This window comes from Egretta garzetta, unplaced genomic scaffold, assembly GCF_000687185.1.
Source record: "Egretta garzetta isolate BGI_Z169 unplaced genomic scaffold, ASM68718v1 scaffold163, whole genome shotgun sequence".
Lineage (NCBI taxonomy): Eukaryota > Metazoa > Chordata > Aves > Pelecaniformes > Ardeidae > Egretta > Egretta garzetta.
The window spans coordinates 3,450,184-3,471,545 of NW_009259308.1; the positions used below are offsets into that span (position 1 = coordinate 3,450,184).

The following is a 21,362-nucleotide window of genomic DNA, read 5'->3' on the forward strand; positions in this document are numbered from 1 at the left end:
GGCCTGGGCCCGTGCGGTCCCCGGGCAGTCTTTAGATTGGTTTGGGCTTTTTGTGGGTGTTTTTTTTTGTTGTTGTTTGGGTTTTTGGTTTTTTTTTTTCCCCTCTCGAAGCTCTCCTGCAGAGCAGTCCCGGCAAGAGTCAGCCCGGAGACGCTTTGATGCAGTTCAACAAGTTGCATGCGGCTCCTGAAAGGGACAACATGTGCTCAAAAATTAAAAAAAATAATAAATAGGCCTTTTTCTTGGAGATGAGGTCCGTGCAGCAGCACATGGCCTTCCCGCCACCCGTCTCCGTCCGGCCAGACCTTCTGTATGGAGGTGATGGATGCACGGGGCTGGGAGTAGGAGACCGGGGAGGGGCAGCCCCAGCCTTCGGATAAATCATTTAAACTTTTATCTGTTTTAATGTTCCCCAACAAGTCGGGCGCTGGGCTTTCCACGGCCCCGCCGGGGTCCCGGCGCTTTGCCTGACGGAGGAAGTTTCCCATGTGCGAGGAGTTGTGGGATTAGTGTGGGAAGGAGTTTAATTAGTGGTAAGCGTCATTATTCAAGGAAGTTTCATGTTGATACCGAGAAGATTACACACCCTGTTGCAGTAATAAGTTTACTTTAGTAACTTTTAAATTGTAATTCTCTGTTCCAAGCTTGAATTCTTTACTTTTTGGGGGGGAAAAGGGGTATCTGGAGCCTATGTTGTGTTTTTAGCCTGGTGCCCTTGGGAAGGAGGGCATGCGCTGAGCTGATGCCCCTTCTCAGTCCATCCACCTCCTTCCCCCCTCGCTGTCTCTGACCCCGCTGCGGGTGGCCAGGGGACACTGGGGTCTTGTCACCGCTGGTGGGAGGGCAGCAGGATGTGCCGTCGACGTGTGGCTTTCAGCTTGGGGCGGTGGGGGGAGATTTGTCGCAGCAAACGCCATGGGGACAGACACCGGGGTTACTGCAAGGCAGAGGAGGGCTGGGGAAGCCAGGCTGAATATGTGGGAAGCTGGGCCTCGTTAGTTCTGACGATCAGAAACAATTTTATTAGTATGGCATATCAAATTGAATTCACAGTAATTTGTCAGGCTATTAGCCAGCATTTCTATTGACTTAGAGCTAATAACATCAGTGACAAGTTACTTGTTTGCATTTATCTTGGTTGTAAATTGGTTTAGAAATAACATTCTGTCAGTAAATAGCGAGTACTGGACAGCAGTAGCATTTCATGCTACTCCAGTAGCGCTAAATGAGATTGAGGGATTAGTCTGCAGTTAATGACTTCTGAGTCCCGTATTTCATCCTTGCTTTGAACGTATTGCAGTCATTTAGGATATCTTTAATCAAGCACTAAAGCAGCGAATAAACTCTAAAGGAGAACAACGGATGGGGTCTAGCGCTGCGGTTAAGCTCGCTTGTGTAATCACCCAGCTGACGGGACCACCTTCATTTAAAAATTAAGCTCTCCTGCTATTTGGAGAAGTTTCTGAGGGCTCCCAAACAGCAGGCACCACTGGTCAGAACAGCACCTCTCATCTCTCACTGGCGTTACACTTTAATACAAATATTGAGTTGTGTTGTGGGTTTCGGAAACTTCTTCTGTTTCAGATATATGTCTCTGTGGCTATATAGACAAAAAGTTATGTATACTGAAAATTCTTGATTTCTTGGGCTCTGTTCCTCAAAATACTGTGTATATTTGAGCTAAATTCACAAGACTTTCTTTGCAGCGCTAGGAGATCTGGGATGCATGGTGACGGCTCCACAGCCCCTTCAAGTGTTGCTGAAATGTTGAATCTCTTGTGGAAGATGCTAAACACGACAGCTCTGCGGGGTGGGAACGTGCTTCCTTCCTGGGCACAGCTTCCCATAACCCCAATGCATCATCCTTTGATTAGGCTGTGTTGCCAAAGCAAATTCAAATTACTGCAGAAGTTCATGGTACAGCCCCATAAATCCTCACCCTCAGCCCTTTTACTTTGTCCCCTGTGCCAGAGCACAGATTACTGCAGGAGCTGGCTTCATGGAGAAAAGTACTTTCCAAACAGCATATAGTTAGCATGGGAAACACCACCACAGCCTTGGCCAAGCTATGGAGCAGTATTCCTGGGAGGATTGTATTCCTGCAAATTCATCTGTGCTTCCAGAGGCTGTAGGAAAGGGTAGCGCTCGCGGATCTCGTGTTCTAGCACAGAAATGCCCTTGTTGTGCAGAGGTGGGAATCAGTAGTGAAACTTTCACTAGCTTCAATGGAAGCAGAAAGCGAGTTCTCCAGGTCTTGAAAGTAGTTGTGGGCTTGCCATTTCTTGGGAAATTGAAGCTGCAGATGTTTGGTGACTCTCGGGATTTGCTCCACATTAATCACTGCTGGAATCGTGCAGCTATTTTCTGAATTTTGCAATATTACACAACTAGACCTCATTTTTCTGAACCTGAATGTTCATCCTGCATTCAACACTGTGGTCTCTTCTGAAATCACATCTTTTCTGGTCTCAGCAGTAACCTATAGAGGAATGTAGAAGGGAGGGAGAAGAGAAAATACTAATGACATCAGCAAAAAGTTTTCACTCTGTATTTTGCAAGGATTAACGAGAAGTAGCAGAAAGAGCAGAGGTCATGACAAAAGTCCTCACAGTGCCTGGGTTACAGTAGGATTCTCTGTGGGGGTTTTTGGAGGTAGGTAGAAGCAGGAAGGTGGGGGGAGGAGTTGGGGTACCCGGGGGATATGGGAGCATGGTGGGGGTACGTCTGTCCCCAGAGAGGGATGTGGCTCGGGGGGATCAGTCATTCCTGTGTGCTGTGACATAGCACTCATTACTGTGGAGCAGCTCAGCCCCCTTCCAGCTGAGGGTCCGTGGGGAAGAGGAGGTCTTTAAAACTGAGACCTGGGGTATGGTGTACCCTGCGTCTGCAAGCTCTTTGCTTCCTGGGGGCCCCCAGGCAGACACCACCAACTGTATATTTTTAGCTGTGTTCCTTTGAATATTTGGTAAAGCAGGCAATGTGTTTATGTTCAGCTTCCTGTATCCGTATCAGCATCTTGGCATGTGATGGAGTTAGAGAGTAAAAAAAAGCAGTGTGTTGTAAGGATTATTTGTATTACAGCAGCTAGTGACTGCGGGATGTGGCCTCTGGGATGCCGCGGGTCCCACACCCCCACACAAGGTGTGGTGGTACCCCATGTTGGGCCCTGTGGGCTTGCTCAGGACTTGTGCATCAGTTTGAGGTCGTCTCCTTTTTGAAACAGTCAGCTCAACTTGAGGCAGGAACCAGGCTTGCTTTTCCATTTGTTTACACCATTTTTCCCATCCCTTCTTCTGTGTCTTTACAAACCTGCTGTACAGGGACATATTTGGCACATTTTGGTTTTGGACATACGTTTGACCCAAGCCTTACTGCTTCCCTCTGCTGTGCCTCCACTCCGACTCACGACATCTGCTCAGAGCCCTCACTCGCCGTGTGGGTAGCCATCCTCCGATGTCGGCTCTCCCGAGCCTTTGGAGGTGGCAAAGCCGATCTTTGCCCTGGTGGGAAAGGGGACAGACCAGTTCCCCAGTCCAGGCTGCTCTGGCAGCTGTGCAGGCCGACACCGGCAGTGCTCCGTTGAATCATCCTTTCACTATTCGTAACCTCTCCTGTGCAGAGGCTGTTGGAGCACAGAGGGGAGATTTTGCCTGATCTTGCTGTCTAAACGATAGTTATCTTTGTGCAATGATAATTACCTTTGTGCAAAAGCTCCCCCAGCTAGGTGCTGATACTCAGAGTAACTTTTTTCCCTTGCTGGGGCAAGAATTGGGGAATTCAAAAGCCGACACTAAACGCGCATGGGAATGGGTAGCTGTGTTATTCCTAGGGGGGATGTAGGATTAACTATGGGGAAGAGAAAGTGGTTTTCGGTGTTTTAAGCTGTGGAAAGCAAAAAAAAACCTACCTCCCATTTTCCGTCATGACAAGGTGATGTGGTGGGACCCAGCGCTGCCCTTGCTGCCTGTGCAGCCTCCTTTGGCTGTGCTGGGCTTCTCTACCAGGGAAGCATAAGGTAAGGTGCAGGATGTTCTCATGAGGGACCAGTGGATATCATTAGAAAGGGAAAATACAGGCTGAGAACCAGGGAAAACTACAGATTGTGGCTATGAAAGCTGATGCTGTGGGTCTGGCTTGCAGAGCAGGAGCACCATGGCCACGGGAAGGGTTGGGAAGCTCTGTAAGCAGGGACTCGGTGGTGATGGAAGGGTATAAAGGTGGCCCTGCGGAGGCGAGGGCTTATTTGGCAGAAAGAGGCATTCTAATTGTTTATAAAATTAAGTTTGAATTTAAAATCGATTGTAATGTAGGAAGTCTGTCTCCAGAAAGGCCTTTCCTGAGCTGGCTGTCCCTAAGTGGATATGTTTAGATATCTGTCCTCTGTTGTTAGGTCTTTGGGCTTAAATTTGCTCAGCAACTGGTGCAGTTCTGAGATACTTGATGTATCTGTGTGTACCTTTTCAGTTAATAAAAGAAAGAAAGGTTCTTTGCTGTGTCATTAATCATCTTGATGAATAGCCAGAGTATTTCCAGAAGAAAGTTCCCTTTCTGTTTTTAAAAACAAACCCAAGCAGATACCAAAGACATTTACGCTATTTTTTTGTGTGCTGCCATATCACAGTGAAGTGCAAGAAATTCTGCCCCGGGGCAGGTCATTATAGTTTGCATTAGAAAAACAAAGTTCTGGTGAAGGATCCTGTGCCGCCGTAGTATGCTGCAGCTTTCCGTGTGTTTTCAAAATCTTCCACAGATGATCTTCTTCTCCCTTGTTGATCCTGCTTTTCAGTTGTCCTTATTAATCACCACCAGCACAGCTGGCAAGAAGTTATCCTCTCTGGAAAGCTACGCTGTTGTCGGAAATACTCGCGGAGAACGTAAACCAGCATGCAGTGTGAATTTGCAGTGCTGTAGCAGTGCTGTAGAAGCCCAGGAGGCTTTTGTTTCTGAATCAAAATAATTCCAAAAGCATCTCTGACTTCTTTTGCCAGGAAAAGGGTCCGTCTGCACTGCGAAGGAAGAAGTTAAGCAAGTATAACAAAAAGTCTCAGAAATGAGAGATTAGGTGGAAAGAGCTCGTTACTTTTGCTAATGAGAAGCCATAATCCTTCAGCCAAACTCTTGTTTTCCTGCATCATCTTACTCTTGTAAGGCGTGGTACGAAAGGTGTTGCGTTCTCCCGTTGCTTGTTTTTGCAGCTGTCTGGAGTGTGTTAAACCACCAGGATCGCTGCCCTAAAAATGTAAAAGTTGGTGCTGTTAGAAGTAAAATACTCTTGTTTTGTTGGCCGTTGCCGTGAATAACTCTGAGCAGATCCCAAAATACATTTTCAGCTGTCTTTTTAGATTCAAGCCAACGCTTTTTGGTCTAAGCTTGGAGCCGGGATAAGCAGAAAGTGTCGCTGACAGTTTTGGGAGACAGACCATATTCTTCCCAGCCGAATCTGGTTTATGTTACTGTAAAACTTGCAAGGGATTCATCCTGCAAAGCAGGGATGCTCCAGCTGGAGCCGGCTGCCAGGGCCCATGGTGAAGGAGGACCTGGGCTTGGGCTGCTGCCCTTGGCTGGAGGGTCTGGGACCTTTTTGGCAGCAGTATTTCCTCATCTCTCTCCCACGTGCCCTTCCCTGATTTATTCCTTCCCGAGGATGGCCTGACCTCCAAACGCTTACACTCCAGCTATGCAGTACATCTTACAGAGGGTTTCAGAGGGGGTACATTACGCCGGCCTCAAACTATGCTAGTAATGTTGGGTTTGTGAGGTTTTATGACTGATTCGATAAGAGCTTTGATTAGGCAGGAATATCAAGTCTTCATAGCTCTAGGGTGGAAAGCGGCACCTATGAGCCATACTTTTTTTTTAGATGCATTTAAAGTTGTTTTGACTATGTGTTTTGATCTCCATGAGGAAGCAGAAGTGAACAGATTAAAATTTTTTCTTATTTTTCCTTAACAATTTTCAGGGTGCCTGACCAGAGTGAGAACTTGCACAGATAAGCAAAGCAGAAGCTTTTCCATTAAAAGTTGTGTTTTGCGCAGCACAGCTGTCACACACATGTAACGGAGGGTTACGTGTTGCATTTATTTTTGTTTCCCTGCTGTATGTGAAAAGCACAAGCTTGGCACTGGGACAACAAGGACTGGCTGCAGCGAAGCAGTCTCTTTTTGAAAGCAATTTATTTTCCTACTCCATACAATGATTTTTAACAGCAGCTGTTAAAATTTTCATGCCATTTCTGACATGGGAAGTGGCGTGTGATTTATAAAGGGGTCGCTGCCTGTGCTGCCAGCCCAAGGCAGTCGGCACCTCTCTGCCTTGTTAAAGACCATCCCTCAGGAACTTTCAGTGCTTTTTTTTTCCCCTAATTTCCTGGGAATGGGGGAACTGAATTGCTCTGACTCCTCTGACCCCATTGTTGGTGCCTGGGGAAGGCTGGGGCTGCAGCCCAGCCCCTCTGCCAAAGCCTTTCGTGGTCGCTCCGTGCTGCTGCGTGCCAGCCAAAAGGCAGCAGCCACCCACTCTTGCCTTCTCCCCACTGGTGGTCATTGCCATCGCTTTGCCCCTGGGCATTGCTCTGGGTTTAGTATGCCAGGAATTGGCTCTACGTTTCATGCATACCAGGGCTTGTAAATCTTGTAGCTAATTGCATGATTCGGCCGGTTACTGAGCGGCGCCAGGGCTCTGTGCCAGATCTCCGCCGGCCATTTGGCAAATGACCGGTTTTTTTCCTCCAAAGAGTGTCAGTGGCAATTCTGGATCCTGCCGTGCCCTGGTTAATGAGTTATCTGTGCCCCAGCTGCTTTGCCAATTCAGTAAATGCCCCGTGCATATAATCCCTGTTCTGCACCGTATTTGACAGTGGGTGTCTCTGGTGTACAGGGATACAAAGGTATATAAACATGCATTATAAATTACAGGAAAGGTTAACATAGCAAGTACCAGTCAATGTTAGATTATTAATTGCTGGTTTTAGAACTTGATGTGTGTATTTGCACACCTGTGTGTGTATGGCACTGAATGTGCAGGCCCTCAGGCTTCCTGCAGCAGCAAAGCAATGTGAATAAAAAGACAGACAACTTTATTTGTAAATAAAGTCCCCCCTCTAGCTATCTCAGAAAGCATGTCACCTAATATTTTTTAATCACCTTCTCTTTTACCCATAGCATCAGGGCAGACAACTTGTTTTGCATCTGTATTATAGATAGATGTTTTCAAACAGATCAACCCTTATGTTCTTCAGTCGCTGGTTTCTGTTCTTAGTGGTGCTGAGCTGTACATATCAGGTGCCCAATTCCGCTGTCATTCATGACCAAAACTCTTGGAAAATTACTGCCCTCATTGAATTGTCAGTGTTGTATAGTTTTAGTTTAAAATTAGCATTTTATACAGTGAAAATTTAAGAAGGTTGTTAAATACAGCGTGCTCTGGCGTTGCCAGTCTTGCAACAGGGACCAGTATCTGGCGCAGGAACTTGTACTTTTTAGGATTGATCAAATTCCAGGATTTTTTTCTGGGTGCGTAAAGGCCTCTGTAGGAAACACGGGGTCTCAGATTTGTTTCTCTTGTGGTTTAAGCACAGCTGCTAGAATATACGAAAGGAGGCTTACATCTCAGATAAGTCTACAGGAGGCAAAGTTATACATGTGCCCAATATCAGCTGCGCTGGCACTTAATGTAAACCTGCTCAGGGTTTTACCCAGAGCAGTTTAACTCATTTCAAAGCCAGTAGCTTTTCTAACAGCTGCCTCTAAATATCTTGTCTGCCATAGGTCTGGCTGGGAGCTCTGCTTGGGGACCATGGGCTTCAGGAGGAGCCATGGTGTCAGTGAGGAGGGAAAAAGGCTGTGAAAACTTGTTGACTTCATTCACACTTGGGAGGTGGCCAGAGGGAATTGGCCACCCATGGCCATATCCTCAGGAAGGGAAATAGGGAAGCTGGCTGTAAGAAAGGTTTGAGGTAGATTTTTCAGAGAGGCCAATCTCAAAACACTGTGGTCTTTGTGAGTGGAATTAAACCACAAGTGCTAACCCTCTTAGCTTTGGCTTTCTCGCACTATGAACTACTTACAATTTTTGTTTTATTGTGTTTCAGGTTCATTACACCGATAAAATCAAAGCAAGCCGGACAGGTAGCGAGACTGCCTATGTAGGTGAGTTTCCAGTACACACATTTCCTTTCTTTCATGCAAAATATAAAGCAGTGTGACAAGTTCCAAACCCCAGTGATTTCATTTTCTTCTGGAGCAGAACAAATACAAAGTACTCGGCAGCTTTCTGGAGGAGAGGCCACAAGGACGGCACCGGCTCTGTGGCAGGCTCGGCAGCTGGGCAGGCTCTGCGCTTGCTGCTCGGTGCAGCGCTGGCTGCTGCCCACTCTCTATGGCATTAGCAGCAGTGGTTGCTGACACTCATTCACCTCCCTTTTAGCTACTTGACAGCCTTCCCATTGAATATTGGGGGGGCAGAAACACTGTTTTGAATGGGCTGCTTCTCCCACGGAAGTTAGGCTTTTCCCTGTTTACTACACCACTTATCAAGGGGCAGCATGGAAGTCTTCATAATTTCTGTATTTGTTGTCTTATGTGTATATTGTTCGACCATCTCAGAATGCGCATTCTTCCTCCCGTATTTACCCTCTCCTTAAATTAGGCACTTTGATAAATTCATGTAACCAAGCAGCTTGTGAAATAGTTTGCACCCTGTTAGTGGCTTTGAGCTCAGAACCAAAGAGCTCCTCACAGAGCATCTCCCACCAGTGTCCTTGGCTTTATCTCTCTTTCAGACTAAAGAATTTGCTGAAGGTCACGTAACCTGAGGCCAAGCTGGATCTTGTGACTCCCAGTCTGGTGCTTTAATCACGGGCCACTCCTGCTTTACATGCTGTAAGATGAACTGATTTTGATACAACTAAAAGTCTCTTTGCAAATGTCTCTCTGTAGTTTGTGTATGTCTTTTCTGGTGTGAGTTAGCTGGGTAGTGCCCTGTGGGGAGAAACAGGTACCTTCTGTGGGGAAACTGTACTGCAGTTCGTTAGGGAGCACAAGTTGTCTTTACTAATGACTTAAGGCTGATGTCTTTAAAATAGTACTTCTCAGATGTTTTTCGAAGTAACCTTGATCTACAAGACAGTTTTCATTGCTTTCATTTGTAGTAAAGATATAAAAAATTAAGTCAGGAAAAAATGTAGAGGAAAACAAAAGCAGGTTTTTCCATTACTCGTTTCCCAACAAGTAAATTGGGTTTGACAGAATCACAGGTAGGGAGGCTGACTTTGAAAATCGAACATAGCTGTAGCCCAGTTTTGATCAGCAGGATGGCACTGGGATAACTTCTGAAATGGAGGTTATGAAGGAACACATCCTTAATTAAATACCCAGAACACTAAATCCAATTGAAGATCTTGGGAGTTGTCTGTTTTCTTTCATTTCACATTAGTTGGGATTTTAATACATTTTAGCACAGCTAATTAAGACACTGGCAGTATTGTTTATAATTTAAAAAAAGATCTCGACTGTAAATTCTCTGAGGAAGCAAACATCACAAATTGGTGTTCCATGCTTTAAGGAGTTTTTATTCTCTGTGTGCACTGATGGGCCGCTCACCTCTGGGGAAGGCTGGTGTATCTGCATGCCCAGGCTTCCCATCACTAACCTAGCCCTAATTACTGCACTTTCTCCAAGAGATACAGATGGAAGTAGAGTTTGCTGTACTGTATATTTTCTGCTGTAAAAGTGATTTTGAAATCTGCTAATATATACTTTAATCTAAACAAAAGCCAGATTGAACCGAGCTGAGGCATGCCGGTCCCCCACTTACACCTTGCTTTTATACCTCTGACGTGTAAAACCCTGTCTCTGTGTTTGCTTCAAGCTCACGTTGCGTCTAAGATCAGTACTTGTGCAGACTATATAAAAGACCAGGTAACTTTTTACAAAACAGAAGCTTCTGTGCCCACCCATGCCCAGCAAAACAGAAGTTGGGTCTTCTGGGGCACCTGAGGTTCCCCGATCCCTTCAGCTGTGGTGGTTTGCAGAGTGTGCATCCCAAAGCATCCGCATCCTTCACAAAAAACACTGTGTGCAAGTAGCGCAGCTGCCAGATGTTTCAGTTTTCTGTGTGCATGGTAATAGTGTGATCCCTGAATATGCAAAGCAGTTGGTTTTGTCTGGGGAGGATCTTGTTTTCTTTTACCAAAGACAAACTTTTTCTAGAGTGTATAAAATACTCGTGCTGCAATTGGAAATCTTGCCTGATAACTATTTAAAAATCAAGCCCTCCTCACCTGCCAGGAACCAGCTAGCCATCACTGTTGCCACTGCTACTAACAACTTGCTTCGCAGTAGCTGTGGAGGCAGCAGTAGAAACCTTCCCCTGGCTGCCGGTCCCCTGCAATGGCATCTAGGGCAGGCAACGCAGCTGGCAGCCACAGCCTCACTGCTGAAAACTGTCCAGGCCTTGGCTGGGGCTGTGCGGAGGGAGGGCTCACAGCCCTCTGTGGTACCCCCAGAGCCAGCGGGGGGGCTGCGGGAAATCGCTGTCGCCGTATTCCCTGGGAAGGTTGCATCGCAGGTACTGTGTTCAGTATTGCAAAGTGCACAAGCGTCTCTGAGTCCACCTGCCCCCCGGTAAGCTCCGACATGGTCTCTCCTTTCATCAGGTGTGGTCTAAGTGTCACAAAGAGAGAAATGGCCAGAAAGCATCTGTAATCCCTACTGCATTATACTACTCAATTCTGTTCTCTTGCTGAGGGCAGGGCTCCGATGTTTTCCTGCTAACCAGGTTTTATTTTCCATTCTAGTTGGTAGCATAGCAGATGGAAAAGATTTCAGCTGCGGTCTTTCCCTCTGTTGGGCGTCTTGCCATGGTTTCCACTGGGTGTCAGCATGGCCCCACATTGGGGCTGGGGCAGCAGGAGCCCCGCCAGTCACCACGGGCTTTCCCTTTTGGCTGCACCCACTGCTAGAAAAACTAGGTTGACTACATAACCAGACCAAGGTGCTGGCTGAGGTGCAGCTTTGTGATGATGGGGTCACCCTGCGCAGGCGCGAGAGGTGGGTGAGCTGGGAAGGGGATGTTTTGCTGGAGATCCTGTTTTCTTCTCTGAGCAGAGCAACTAGTTGGAGTAGGAGGAGCATCAATCACGTCCTCCTCATTCAGCGTTCCCCGATTAGCGTTATGTCTGGGACAGTGGGTCCTCTTTTCTGGAAGACCGGTGTGGTTTACTTCTGTGGTATTTACTTTGAAGGTGTGGATGTGATAAAGAGCATTCTGGGAGAGATGCTGTGGATATATGCATGGAGGAATCGGTGTGTGCTGGGCTGTGTCCGGCAGGTGTGACAGATCAGAGCTGCTCACTCTGCGCTTCCTCCACACTGACCCTTCCACTCTCTTTTTCCACACTCGATATGCGTCCTGGCTTCCCAAGTCCTTTGTAAACTCCTTGGGCCTGCTGCCTGTCCTGTCAACCTGAGGCACCTCCTTCAGGCCCCTTGACTCTGCATGGTCAATGTTGGTGAGAAGCAGCAGCCCTGAGGACAATTTGGGTTTCAGGTGGGTAGAGGCATCCCCTGGATGTGCCTTTCTCCCACCTGCTCCTGCTATCCAGGACCCTGTGCTGCCTCCACCCTCCCTGTGGGTCACCTTACGGGGACTGGGGAGCAGCAAAAAGCCTGTGCCCAGTCCCATTGCGCAGCAAAGAGAAGATGCTAGGGAAGGGGCCTGGGGATCCCCTGCCACCCCACGCAGGAGGGCAGGAGCAGCTGGAGCCCTACTCTGGGATGCTCGACCTTGGCGCAGGGAAGAGGAGAGCACAGTCTCCCAGCTGGCCGTGGGAGCTGGCACCCCCTTTGCTGGGCGGTTGTGGAAAGGCACTGCTGCGTGCTGGGGCATGCAGGATCTGGGGGGGGGGCATGAGTTGGCACTTGCTGGGACTCTGAATGCTCTGCAGCAAATGCTGTTCCCCTCCAGGCCTGCTCCAGTGCAAAGAGGCGAGCAGTTTGGCTGAATCATAGAATCATAGAATCATAGAATGTTTTGGGTTGGAAGGGACCACTAGAGGTCATCGAGTCCAACCCCCCTGCAGTCAGCAGGGACACCGCCAACTAGATCAGGTTGCTCAGAGCCCCATCCAACCTGGCCTTGAATGTTTCCAGGGATGGGGCCTCCACTACCTCTCTGGGCAACCTGTTCCAGTGGTTTACCACCCTCATTGTAAAGAATTTTTTCCTTATATCTAGCCTAAACCTACCCCGATTTAGTTTAAAACCATTACCCCTTGTCCTAACGCAGCTGGCCCTACTAAAAAGGTTTTCCCCCTCTTTCCTATAGGCCCCCTTTAGGTACTGAAAGGCCGCAATCAGGTCTCCCCGCAGCCTTCTTTTCTCTAGACTGAACAAGCCCAACTCTCTCAGCCTGTCCTCATAGGAGAGGTGCTCCAGCCCTCGGATCATTTTAGTAGCCCTCTTCTGGACCCGCTCCAACACTTCCATGTCCTTCTTGTGCTGAGGGCTCCAGAGCTGGACGCAGTACTCTAGGTGAGGTCTCACCAGAGCTGAGTAGAGGGGCAGAATTACCTCCCTCGACCTGCTGGCCACGCTCCTCCTGATGCAGCCCAGAGTACGGTTGGCCTTCTGGGCTGCCAGGGCACATTGCCGGCTCATGTCCAGCTTTTTATCCACCAGCACCCCCAATTGGCTGAAGGTACTGCCAGGCGCTTTGAGATTCCTCCAGCAGATTATTCCCTCAGGGACCCAAACATTAAAAAATCAAGGCCATGAAATATCGCAATGACACAGACGTTTTGACGCTTGCGTGCAACCATGTTTCTGTACGCTGACATAGCTGGTTATGCTACGACGCACCCTCAGAATAGAGCTGTTTATTTCTGCACCCAGCTATGGCCTTTAATGCCAGTGTCGGGCCTCTTGGCTTGGACTCGGAGAGTTTTTAGGTCCTGCAAGTCGTAACAAACCTGTTCCTGAGCAGCCATGTCTGCCCTGTAGGAAAACCAACAACCAGCGTTCAAGTCCCAACCAGCCGCCAGCCTTTACGCTCCCACACAAGTGCCTGGGAAAGCGGCACGTGCAGAAGCGCTCGCAGCACCCGGAGAACCTGCGGAAACCTTACACTGAAACACCCCACACCCTGCTGCCGTGCCTGGTGCACGTAGTAAGTGGTGGGTGTAGTAAGTGGTGCACGTAGCCCACAGTCATGCCAGGTGCCAGAGAGGGGCTCTGGCATCACCCCCTCCTTAAACACTGGGGGGCCACTGCAGCTCCTCCTCCCTGCTCCCCTTGAGAACTGACCTTCATTGTAGCTGCTGGTGCCTCTCCATGCTGCTTTGCAGCCTCTCTTCCTCTCGTTGCCTTCTTTCTCTTTACAGCCTCCCCAGCCTGTGCATGGTGTCCTGCTTAACCAGGCTGGGGGTGAAGGGAGGCCTTGCCTCCTGCAGTGCCTGTTCCCCCAGACACAGACCCTTGCATGGTGCAGGGCAGGTGGCTTCTTTGAAGGTCCAGCTGCAGTCACACCAGATAAGTAGAGAAGATGCTGTTCACCATCAGGAGTGGGACAGAGTCTTTGCACGAGGGCAGAGGGGCTGCAAAGCGCTGCCAGATCAGGGGGTAACCCCACCAAGGAAGGAGCACCCCTGCCTGGTGGTGGCATTGAGGCTTGGGTGGCAGCTCACTGTGTTGTCCCAGCTGCACCCCGGGCAATGACATGGCTCAGCCTCAGGAGGAGCAAGGGGTTTATAGAGCAAAAGCAAAACTTGTAAGAACAGAAAGGCAACCGGAAAAATGCCACCTCCTGCCCAACAAATCTATTTTCTGTATTTTCAAAAGCAAAATTGCGGACTTCAGAGATAGGAGTAAGCACTTGGCTTTTTATTCCTGGTAGCTCTGGAGAGCCTAAGTAGGTAAGAGGAGACAGCTGGGTTTGGTGCTGTGTTGTTACCGAATTGTTTGCAGAGTCCCAGCTGAATGCAGTGAGGGTGAAAGGGTTGCAGTGTGTCTGCGTGGTCCCAAGCCCAGGCACAAGCCTGCGGCTCCCTCTTCTTGATAAAACGCTCGTGGCTGGTTCCCTGGCCATGCACAGCCCGGGGCTCGCAGCCACACCACTGTGTGCCCGAGCTCAGAGTCAAACCCATGGTTTGGATCCTGGTGCGGGCTGTATAAAGAGGTTTGTTTCTTTGCCAGAAAAGCAAAAGAAACATTTTGGGAGTTTCTGGCTTTGATCTTGTCTGGCTGCTTGTTTGTTTCTTTTTTTCCCTATTACTATTTCCCTGTTACTGTTTCCCTATTAGTAGGCTCAATCGAGCAGCAGCATCCAAACATTTCCGAGCTGGAGGAGCTCCCGGCAGTGATTCAGCGCTGGGCACGGGAGCAGCAGCGGCAGCTCCCCGGGGTGCATGCTCCTCTGTCCCATGGGGGGGGCGGCAAGGGCAGCCACTTGGACCTGCAGGGCACCCGAGCAAAGGCAGGGTGCTGTGCAGCGCCCTGGGCGAGGAGGGATCCCTGTACCAGCACACCCGGCAGCACGCTGTGGTGGGACGGGGGAGTCACTGCGAAGGCTGGCATCCCTGCCTGGTTTTGGAACTGCTCATGTCCTTTTTCGCCCACTGTTTCCTTGCCAAATTTGAAGCCTGCTGTGCCGCTGCCTCCCTGCAGCGCCTGTGCTGAGGGCAGACGGCACCTCCACCTCGAGGAGCCCTTATCACCCGCAGCACGGCTTCTGTGGCTTGAAAAAGGAGATGCCTCAGAAACTTGCATTTGCAGATTAGCTGTAACTTTAGATTGGTGCTGATCCCCAGCTGTGGGCTGTCGCCCTGGAAAACCAGAGGCTGACGGCGTGTTGAAGCCATGCACATCTTTTATGATTTTAGATGCAATAGTTTTTAGTGTTGTCATTTGTGTTTTGTTCAATCTGCTCTTTTGAGTTATTCAACTTAAAAGCTATTTTACTTCAAAAGAAATAGTAACGAGATACCCTTTTGAACCTCTATTCCCCTGCTAGCTGGGGTTCGGAGCTGCAGTGTGAGCTGACTTTACATAACTGGAGCAAATAAATAGGGAATGTTTGCAAGGCAGAGCTGCTGGGTGATTCCCGGGTGTACTTTAGCACTGATCATTTAATTACATGTCACTCAGCAGGTGGTTCATTGTAAGTCCTGGATCTAAAAGAGTAGAAAAAGATACATTGGTGTTTAATTATCCCTGTTGGAGCTCCAGTTCAATGCCCAGCCGCGTACCTGCTGAGGCTGCTGTTCTGAGCGCTGGCTGCATTGCAACCTCGATACCTAAAGCCTGCAGAAAGAAAGAGGGCCAGGCTTCAAAAAATCAGGTTTTTCTAAGGAAGAGGGGCAGCTCCACCTGTTCGTAGGTATTTCTATTGTTATTTATAAGAAATTTAAAAATGCAGGCGTATGGCCTGCATGAAATGCGCTGAAGTTTCGTGTGTTTTGCTTCTAGTGGTTGGACCTTTGCCTGGCAAAGTGCGGCTGGTGGGCATCTTCCTCTTTTAAACATGCCTAAGTCCTCAGTTTTCTGTGCAAAGAAGTATTTATTCCCCCCCCCTCCAAAGGATGAGCTAAGCCTTCCCACTGGTGTATTTGCTCCATGCCTTTGTTGACTGCTGTTAATTACAGAGCCCTGGCCCAGCACGTGCCTCTGCAAGCCTGCGGGACCTGGAGAGGGCAGGTCCTTGCTCCCTCCTGCTGTTATAGGTACTTTTCCCATAATCATTCTTTTAACTTCTGACAACTTTCAAACAGAGCAAAGGTAGGGATGAACAGTGAAAAAGGACAGGAGGTGACAGCAAGCGTGGGGTAGTGTGTGCCGTGGTGTTTCATGGGCTGGACGTGGGTCCTCTCTGCGGGAAGCCGAGGGGTTCCGGTGGGGTTAATGACTGCTGCAATGGAAATTGTTCTAGGCATCCATCTCACTGCACCTTTCTGCTCCTGCAAGTCTCCTTGTATTAAGAAGGGGAAAGCCAAAGCTGCGCAATGTGCTTGGGACTGAAAACAAAGATCATCCCGGCTCGCTCAAGAAATGCAGTGCTGCAGCAGTGGCCTTGCAGCTGGGGGGACTGAAGGGCAGGGTTGTGGGGTGGTGTAGCCGGAGAAGGCAGACAAACCTGCGAGCCCCTCGCTTGCCAACATGAAGCATGGGCACAAAAGCTTACTTGTGTTATTAGACCAGCCAGCATATCAGGAAAAAGCATACCCTGTCTGTTTGAAAAACGTAGCAGTTCATGTCTTCAGAGCACTTTCTGCAGAAAGGCTTTGCCTTGGGCATGATGGCCAGAGAAGGCTGTTGGTGGGACTGATTATTTTGACTCTTTTTAGGTTGTGAGTCAGAGACAAGTGAGAGTTGCAGCCATGCCCGCACCTGCTCTGAGGCTAGGGAATTTCTGTCATCGGCAACCTCGGGCCTGGCAAGCCCTCGTTCAGCATTATTGTTTGCAGGGCACTGAGGTTGTCACTCGTGTGTTCGTTCCTACAGCAGCGGGCACAGCAGACCCCGGCTTGCCTCATGCCTAGAACAGCACAAGATCACACCAGCCACGTTTTGGCTTAGGTGATGAACTGAAAAACTTTTGGGAACTTCGGTTTTGGTCCGTTTAATAGAGAATGAAGAGTTGTGACTGTGAAGGGGGACACAAGAGATCCCGCTTGAGAAAAGTGATTGGAGTGAGTTCAGCTCTCGGCGTGCCTTTGCTTTCAGTTGAGAGCTGCCCACTGAGCGTGAAGGCTTGTTTCCCAGAAATTGGAGCACTGCTCTTTCCCCACTTGAGTGGTCTTCTCTTTAGAGAGTGGCCTAATTCTCCTGGGAGGCATCCCTGTCCAGAAAGCCCTGCCACGGGCTCTGAGGGCACGAAATCCCAAGTTCTGCAGAGCTGCATACACCCCCGATGTAGAGTTGCAGAGTTTTGTGCAGATTGCTGTTGTCTGAAATCAAGTGTACCCTACGAGAAATTCTGTGGCTCGAGATGGCCGTGGCAGCTTAGTTAATGGGGTAGGTTGCCAGGAACTCAGAGGCAAAACAGTATTACTGGGTGATGACCTAGTTGTTTGTAAATCTGTAGAAGAGATTTAGTAATCTTAGGAGGACTATTAAAGTAATGCTGCTTATGTTTGTTTGAAGATGAGGAAACACAGCAATTTAATTTTCAAATGTTATGGTTTGGTTTTTTTCTTTAAGCATCTAATTTATTAACAAAGCTAACCAGCTGGGAAAATAAGCACTGAAACTCCTAACGAGGTCATTCATGTAGGATGGGAAGGGACTCCAGAGAAACTCAAACCTCTCCAGTGGCAAAAGGGGTTTGGGGGCTGTGGCTTGGGGGTGGGGAAGGGAAGGATGAACTAAGTCAGCCTAGACTTGCCCCAGTGAAATGAGAGGAGAATGGTTTATCTTTCAATTTTGCAGTAATTGCTTTTTAACTTTATGTCTTAAAAAAAAAAAGTACTAAAATTAGAGGGATCGCCAAACGTTGAACTATCTTACTTCTCGTATGCATGCATTACTTCATAAAAATAAATTGCTTTGGGTTGGTTTTTTTCACACTGTAGTTTTTCAGTATAGTAAATGAAAACTGTGGGGCCTGGAATGGGAGTTTGGGGTCAGTTTGTAGTGGATCCACGCTTCTTTTGTATCCGTGTGAAACAGCAACTTGTTATTCCAGCAGTGATTATTCTAAAGCACCTGCAGACAGTGTGCAAATTCAGCAGCTGCATTTATCAGCTCTAACAGCGCACGTTGGAGGTTCTTGGTTGGAAGTCTCATTTTTCACGAACGTGTGAGCCTGTCAGGTGTGGGCAGGCTGCGTCCATCTTCTGTGGGTCCTTCTGGGCAATACCTGTGCTGCAGTGAGGCTGTTGGGTTCAGTACGCCTGTGCTTGTTTCACAAGTCAGTTGGCCACCTCTGCCCCAGGGCCCTGCAGAGGTTTCGGGCCAGATGCCCTCTGATGGTGGTGATGGCAGGGAGAGTGGGGCGAATGCAGTGCTCTGATCAGAGCCGAAACCCCCAAAAGGTAGGGTCTTCTGATTTCTGACTATATTCTTTGCAGAGTAAGTTTCCCAAAGTAGCCAATAGTTTCATATCTGTTATCTTAAGAGTACTACCTAACCATGAGAAATTCCTTTTAAATTGCTCTTCTACCATTTCAGTTCCACGTAGCCAACGTTGTATTTGCACATCTGTGGACTCACTCTCCATCAAGAGCTGGGTCATTTTCCGCCACTGCGGATAGGGCGGGAGGACTTCTTATAGGAATTACAATCCCATTGCAGGCACATCCTCCAGATATGGCATCAGCACCTCTCCTTTGGCCCTGGGGAAGGGTTGCTGATGTTCTCAGTGAGCTGTTCCTTGCTTCGGGTACCTGCGCATGGCATTGCCTACTTGGGAGCACAGTCTGCAACCCTGCATTGGGTGCCAGCGTGGGAGTCACAGCAGTGAGCAGCCGTGGGGGCTGCGCTGGGAGGGGCAGGGGGAGGCACCACCTGCTAGGATGACCCCATTACCATTTACAAATGAGTTAAGCCTCACTTACATGGGCATAGAGCACAAGTCTGGGTTCGACTCTGCAGCCTGAGTGAGTGCCAGGCTTAGGCAAGGAAGCCTAGATCCAGCAAAGTCCCTGATCTGGTAGTTCCCTGTTAGAATCAATTGCTTTCAGTGGGAAGGAGCCTCAAAATTTAGGCTTGAATGTATTGATGGCTTTGAGCGGAACAGGGTCCAGGTGTGATTTTTGTGTGTTGGAAGGGGGCTGTGGCAGCAGAGCAGCCGTCCCCCTGCCCGCTTCTCATGGCACAGCAGGAAGTGTTGAACAAAAACCGCAAAATCTGTGTCCTTTTAAACTTCCTTTCTAGGAACTCTAGCTTAACAACTAGCTTTGCAATAATTAAATACCTCAAATTATCAGGTTAAATGCCCCAAAAATCTAGTAACAGAAGACTCCTGTGATGTTTCTAAATGCTGTTTGAAATGAGCAGACAGTGCTGTTGAGTGCAGCCTGCTTGCGTTATCCATTGGACCTGAGGCTGCAGCTCTTCGGGCAATCCCGGTGTGCCAAGATATGCGGGTCTCCTGGCTCCATTTGTCTGACGGCAGCATCACAAAATCATGGGGCATGTTTACCCACAGAGCTTACACGTGTCTCAGCTCGGGTGTTGCCGTCAAGAGTCACAGGAGCTCCACCTTGTTCCTTCTCATTGCCTCCGGTGATCCGGTAGAGTTTGGGATCCACGTGCAGGTCTGCTGCAACACAGCCCATGCTCCCCGGGGCAGGCGGGACCTGCAGAAGGGCTGGAGGAGGAGGTGGGGGCTCCCCCGCAGCCATCCTGTACCCTGCTCTGTGGCACCAAGCCCTGGATGTGGTCCTGACCCTGCCAATTCACGTCAGCTAAAACATGACCTGCTCCTTGGGATGTGAGGTAATTCTTCTGATTTCATAAAAATCTGCTTTGAGCTGGCCATCACTGACTTGAACTGGAAAAGATCTTGGCTGTGTCATGGCACTGTAGGGCTTATGTCGGAGGTGATTAATGCACCACAGCCTTTGCCTTGAATTCCAGAGAGTTTTCACTTTGTATTTTACAAATAATATGACATGCATTCAATGTACACTTCTCATCATCACTTACAATGAGAAACATCCTCCAAGTAGCTTGCCCTTTCCCAGCAATAAAGCAAAACGTCTATTAAAGCGTCACGAACAGATTTACAACTATTTCCAGACAAATGTGTTTATGCTGTCTCAGTGAGCACGCCTCCTTCTCTTGAGTAATTTGCAGATTGAATCACTAAATGTGCTATCAAAATGCATTTTAATATTTGGGTGCTACAAATATTAGTAATTCGGGACATATACATTGTGTACTTGCTGTGGGATGTTACAGCTCTGTGACTAGCAATAACTCGACTGTAATATGGTGGATCTGGGTTAGTAACTGAGATTTTGTGTTGTGATATTGGTACAGAGGGTATTTCAGACATCTGTGCATCTCTTAACTCTCCTCCTCACAGCCAAAGCATGCAAAGACTTCACACCTCCCTAGAGCAAGCACCGCTCCCAAAACTCCATACCCGCAGCCGTGCCCAGTAAGTAGCTGGCAGCACTGGGAGGTGGCAGCCCCACTCCAGCAAAACCAGCACCCATTTCTGGGAGCGGGGTCCATGGGCTTGCTCATGCCTGGTGTTCCTGGCGCTGCCTGGCCCTGCACAGTCAAAGCTGTGTCTCAGCTGCCCTGTGCTGACTCACACTTTGGTTTTGTCGCCTCCTGCCTCCTTGTGCGTGGATTAAATGAGGGCTGGAAGAGGCTTGCAGGGCTGGAGGAAGAGCTGCTTTTGTGCAGATGGTCCTGGCTGGTTTCCTCTGTGCCACCCTGAATGCAGCAGCGGGGCGGTAGGTGCCGAGTGAGGCTGAGTGCCTGTGTCTTCAGTTCGGACAGTGCCATAGAGGGAATGCTGCTTTGCAGAGGAAAAATCCTATTGGCTTTTTTAAATGTTGCATTCATTACCTCCCATGGGTGGTAAGCAGTGAATGATGAGCAACTCGGTCCATAGGTGACCTCTCTGGAGCACAGCGGGAACTTAGGGCAAATTTTGGAGCGATGAGGGGCTTGTGGGGAACTGGGGCAGCGGATGACTGCCGCAGACTGAGGCTCTGGTTACTGACCCAGCTATTGCGGAGGTGAAGCAACCACAGTTCACAAGCTGTTCTCCTGCACAGCCGGGATGAGTCAGCCGGCAGCGTGGGCTGCCAGCCCGGCTTCCCCGGCCTCCGTGCCACAGGCGTCTGCTCTGCTCAAATTTCCTCAGCTTTGCTGCAGCTTTGCTTATGGTAGCTGCATACAGAAACCCTGGCTGGAAATATTTAGAGGAGTGGAAGGTAGATGCTTCAGGGCTCTTGCTCGGAGCTGTGATCTCTGAACTGGCACACGTTTAAATATTCTGAAGTTACAAAAATCGTTCTGTGATTTGCCCTGAAATTGGTCGTTTGGGGTATATAACAGCATTTAAACTAGTTCTGGGTTTCATGCTTGTCTCCTGCTCCTGGATGCAAAGAATTACTGGGAAAGCAGGCCAGTGAGCTAAATAGGGGGCTGTTACATGGCCGCTCAGATTCGTGCAGACCAGAGAGATTCATGAGTGTGCTCTTAATATTTGTTTCAGGAAACATGTTCTTAGTGATACCTAATACCAACTACGAATGTCCCTCCTACCTGCGGGTGAGCAGGTGGTGTTACCTGCCGCTTGGCAATTGCTCTGCCCAAAGCCATTGAGAGGAAGGTGCCCCGGTGTCCCGCTGCTGGCTGCGCCCCAGCTACGGCAGCATCCCAGCGCTGCTCTCGCTGAGCATCCCC

At 48.9% G+C, this 21,362-nt stretch overlaps 1 protein-coding gene across 2 annotated transcripts in view; it reads left to right on the forward strand.

Moving 5' to 3' along the window:
- The first annotated feature begins 8,088 nt into the window (after positions 1-8,088).
- The window catches only part of GNG12 (G protein subunit gamma 12), an 18,391-nt gene continuing 5,117 nt past the window's right edge, over positions 8,089-21,362 (forward strand). The window contains exons 1-2 of one of the 2 annotated variants that reach the window (XM_035891800.1): positions 8,089-8,147; positions 8,780-8,879. In XM_035891800.1, the coding sequence (XP_035747693.1) occupies positions 8,875-8,879 (5 nt within the window). In that variant the 5' untranslated portion in view covers positions 8,089-8,147; positions 8,780-8,874. The remainder of the gene's footprint in view (positions 8,148-8,779; positions 8,880-21,362) is intronic. The other variant, XM_009636210.2, reaches the window with a different exon arrangement.